Source organism: Berghia stephanieae, unplaced genomic scaffold (assembly GCF_034508935.2).
Source record: "Berghia stephanieae isolate SIO BIC M18660-M18661 unplaced genomic scaffold, UCSD_Bste_1.3 scaffold4295, whole genome shotgun sequence".
In the NCBI taxonomy this organism is placed as follows: domain Eukaryota; kingdom Metazoa; phylum Mollusca; class Gastropoda; order Nudibranchia; family Aeolidiidae; genus Berghia; species Berghia stephanieae.
The window spans coordinates 863-5000 of NW_027625617.1; the positions used below are offsets into that span (position 1 = coordinate 863).

The following is a 4138-nucleotide window of genomic DNA, read 5'->3' on the forward strand; positions in this document are numbered from 1 at the left end:
CAGACTATAAAGGTTAAGGCTAAATGTTACACATAATTTTCAATAATTTCGTGTAATTGCGTTTTATGTGGCTGGCGGATGTTGCGATTATTTTACCTAAACGTATAGCATCAGTATTATCGGATACAATAACTGGAGGTAACTCTCGCAACGGCCTACGTGACTACAACAACGACGTGTCTCTGCACTACTTACTACACACAAAGGCCGTCCTCTCGATGTTTTATACAATAATATTATAGCAACACGTATGTGGGCTATAGTATGAGTCACGACACACGATTCACTAGAAACGTGTAAAGTGTAAAGTGACGCGAGGAGGAAGTGTGTAGGCAGATCGCCGCCCCGCCCGCCAAATCCCCCTCACTCTCACGTGAATGTGTTACGGACGCGGGCGTTACGCGTGTTGTAGTTATTGTAGTGTGTAGTAGTTTAATAAGAACAGAAACATACTATCTGTGTTTAGTAACCTCAGGAAATAAATAAGATTATTAAACAGCTTATTCAGTATACAGTGATAGTGAAAATCAAAATAATACAAAACACCTCTTTTTTTTATTTTTAACCGGATAGCTCAGTGTTTCTGTTTCTTTCGTTTTTTTCCCTCAATGAACACTTGCAGGAATACAGACGAAAGCTGATCGGTGTTGGTGCGAGAACGACCGATACTGTGGGACATACGAGATCCAGGCTACAAAAATAAAAAGCTCAGAAGAGATGCCTGGGTTGAGATAGATCGGACGATCAAACCACCAAAAGGTAAGTTTTGATACAGTATAGAATGTTCGATGATGACGTCACTCAGGCCTTTGTTATTGTTTTTGCCATCCGCGTTTATGAGTTGTTCTCAGTAAACTGTATTAACCAGACTATAAAAGTTCATGGTTACACAGAGTTTGTGTGTTGGTCCGTTATACTTCCGGATGGCAATGTTGTGAACTCCTTGGCCAAGCGCATTCTATCTATAGTTATAGATAGTTCGAAGTTGACGTCACTCAGATCTTTGTTATTGTTTTTTGTCATCCGCGTTTATGAGTAATTCTCACTTAACTGTATTAACCAGACTATATAAGCGTTCAAAGTTACACATTATCTTGTGTCTATATCTATAGATAGTATGCGCTTGGCTAAGAAGCTCACACCATTGCCATCCGGAAGTATAACCGACTAACTAACACACTAAAATATAGATAGAATGCACTTGGCCAATGAGTTCACAACATTGCCATCCGGAAGTATAACGGACCAACACACAAACTCTGTGTAACCATGAACTTTTATCGTCTGCTTAATACAGTTTAGTGAGAACAACTCACAAACGCGGATGGCAAAAACAATAACAAAGGCCTGATGACGTCATCTGCATACTATCTATATGTGTAACCTTGAACGTTTATAGTTTGGTTAATACAGTTTTTAGTAAGAATTATTTATAAACGCGGATGGCAAAAAAATAAAATAAATAAATAACAAAGACCCGAGTGACGTCAACTTCATACTATCTATATTTATAGATATTGTCTAGTGGTATGTCACTCACTTTCGGATCGGAAGGTCCTGGGTTCGAGCCTCGCTCGGCGCATAGTTGACTCATTGGAAAAGGCTCTTTACTCACTTTCTCTCACCTTATTCGGGCGTAAAAATGAGTACCATGTAATTTCGCCTAACAGACGTCATGTCCCGTCTTAAATGTTAAATGTTGCTGTTGACTAGGGAGCAATTGTAAAGCGCTTTGAGCACGTTTAGTGGATATTGCGCTATATAAAAAGCTCAGTTTTTAAAACGTTAAAAAATTGTGGATAAAGTCTGATTTCGTGGCCTTCGTAAAGTTATGGCCTGATACTGACCAAAAAATGACGTCAAAACGCCAGTCTTTTGCCACAAAAGAAAACAAATCGTGAGTTGTATTCAATAGTTCATCCAATAAAATAACTTGTTTCCATATTATTATTATTATTATTATTATTATTATTATTATTATTATTATTATTATTATTATTATTATTATATTATTATTATTATTATAAATATAATCCTTGATATTAAAAAAATTGAGCTTATATCGCAATTTCAACTAAACGTGCTCAAGCGCTTTACAACCAACAGCAACACTTAACATGTAGGACGGAATAGGACGCCTGTTAGGCGACGACAGAGACAACGCGTTTAACGGCCAGGTACTCATTTATACCTGAGTACGGTGAGCGAATGTGAGTAAAGAGCCTTCTCCAAGAACTCAACTATGTGCCGAATGAAGCTCGAAACTAGGACCTTCCGATCCGAAAGCGAGTGTCATACCACTAGACCACATAGCCGCACAATGATATCTGATATGATCCGTTTAGGTGCATTGCACCCAGTTCAGGGTGATAGGGTTACCGATTCAAGTAAACAACGGCTGACAGTTTTTCATTTTTTTAATATTCATTTTTTATTCTTTTCAAAATTCACTTCCCAGGTATGAATACATCCTCCAAGATTTCATGGGAACAGCTAACACGAGGCTTCTCAAATGCTCTCAGGAGACGGGATAAAAGGTCTAGCGAATTCGAAAAAGAATGGAGATTCGAGAGAGATATGATGTTCCTTATACCCGTCAAACAAATACGTCACGGATTTGGCTGGGACGCGGTTTCTTCGGAGTCTCCGCTAGAGGAATTTGCCGTGGACAGCGGTGATGAAGGCAGTACCTGCCGTCCCCAAAGTTACGATCAAAGTGCAACAACTGCTGTAACAAAAACGGAAATTGAATCGGACGACGATGATGCTTTAAAAGAAGCAGAATTAGAGTTAGAAGTAGAAGAGAGCGTCGATTTTGATGACGTAATTAGCGATAGATTAAACGGTGAGTCATCTCAGTCCCGGAGTCGTAATAATAATAAGAAGCGAAAATACGAGAAGACGGTGATTGATGGTGATGATAATAATACAGATGACGAAGTAGCAGACAGGATCGCCAATTATAATTATAGGAATCATAATGATAATGCTAATAGAATTGCGATGATGAAACTCCGGAGAGAGGTGGCAATGATGAATGCGGTTGAAAAATCGCCAAGGTTGGGGTTTTTCTTGTCGTTGATGCCCGTTGTTGAATCGCTTGATGACGATCCGTTCTTGGATTTCCAAATAGACGTCATCCAGGCCTTGAAGACACAGAGGCGGCAGCAGCAGCAGCAGCAGCAACAGCGTGGAGCTGTGGAAGCTGAGCGAACCGCCACTGTGGGAGTGACTTCAAACCAGGAGGATTGCCCAGTGGTGCTCAGGGATGTGATAGAATCTTAGGGCAAAGGTAAGATGGATTTATTTATTTATCTATTTATTGATTTATTTATTTATTTGTTTATTTATTTGTGACGCGCCGTGTCAAAGCGGTATTATGTCGGGATGCACTCGGTTAGGGAAATTGAATTCATAGCCACAAATATCAAACTTGGGTTTAATTTCTCTACGTCATGCTGGAGTATGAATACTATTTTTTCTTTGCAAAAACTTCTATGGTCCAATTTCTCATCATTCTATCTCTAAATTCACTTTCTGAGGTCTGAATCATCCCGACATAATACCGTTTTGAGACGGAGGGTCACATTTATTTATTTATTTATTAATTTATTTATTTATTTATTTATTTATTCATTTTTTTATTTATTTATTTGTTTGTTTATTTGTTTGTTTGTTTATTTGATTCGATTTAATTTGAGTTCGTTTGATTGGACGTATGCACTCGTACGCATAATGGTGATAATGAATGATGATATTGATGACGATGACGATGATGATGATGATATTGATGATGATGATGATGTTGATATTGATGATGATGACCATGATGATGATGATGACTTTTTGAGTCAGAGGAGGAATTTCCTCTTTTTTTTAAAGTTATATTTCCCTCAATCAAATGTACTGACAGTGAGAGATTTGATGTTTGGTGGAACAGATAGGTGCAGTTTCCCACTCTCTAGAAGTTAGCTTGAGTATCAATGATAGTTTATCATCTCAATAGGATTCAATAGTCATAACGTCACTTCCTTCTTAATGACGCATGGTAACTTAGCAACACTGGCTCTAAACTATCGGAACAATGGCGGACGCCCGTATGAATATTTCTCCGGCAAGCATAAAAGCGTATCCAGAG

The 4138-nt window shown here is 38.4% G+C and overlaps 1 protein-coding gene across 1 annotated transcript in view; it reads left to right on the forward strand.

Annotated features, from left to right (window-relative positions):
* The first annotated feature begins 658 nt into the window (after positions 1-658).
* Positions 659-4138, forward strand: part of LOC144961831 (uncharacterized) — a 4921-nt gene continuing 1441 nt past the window's right edge. The window contains exons 1-2 of the mRNA XM_078894890.1: positions 659-759; positions 2459-3292. Of these exons, the coding sequence (XP_078751016.1) occupies positions 2461-3285 (825 nt within the window). The 5' untranslated portion in view covers positions 659-759; positions 2459-2460 and the 3' untranslated portion in view covers positions 3286-3292. The remainder of the gene's footprint in view (positions 760-2458; positions 3293-4138) is intronic.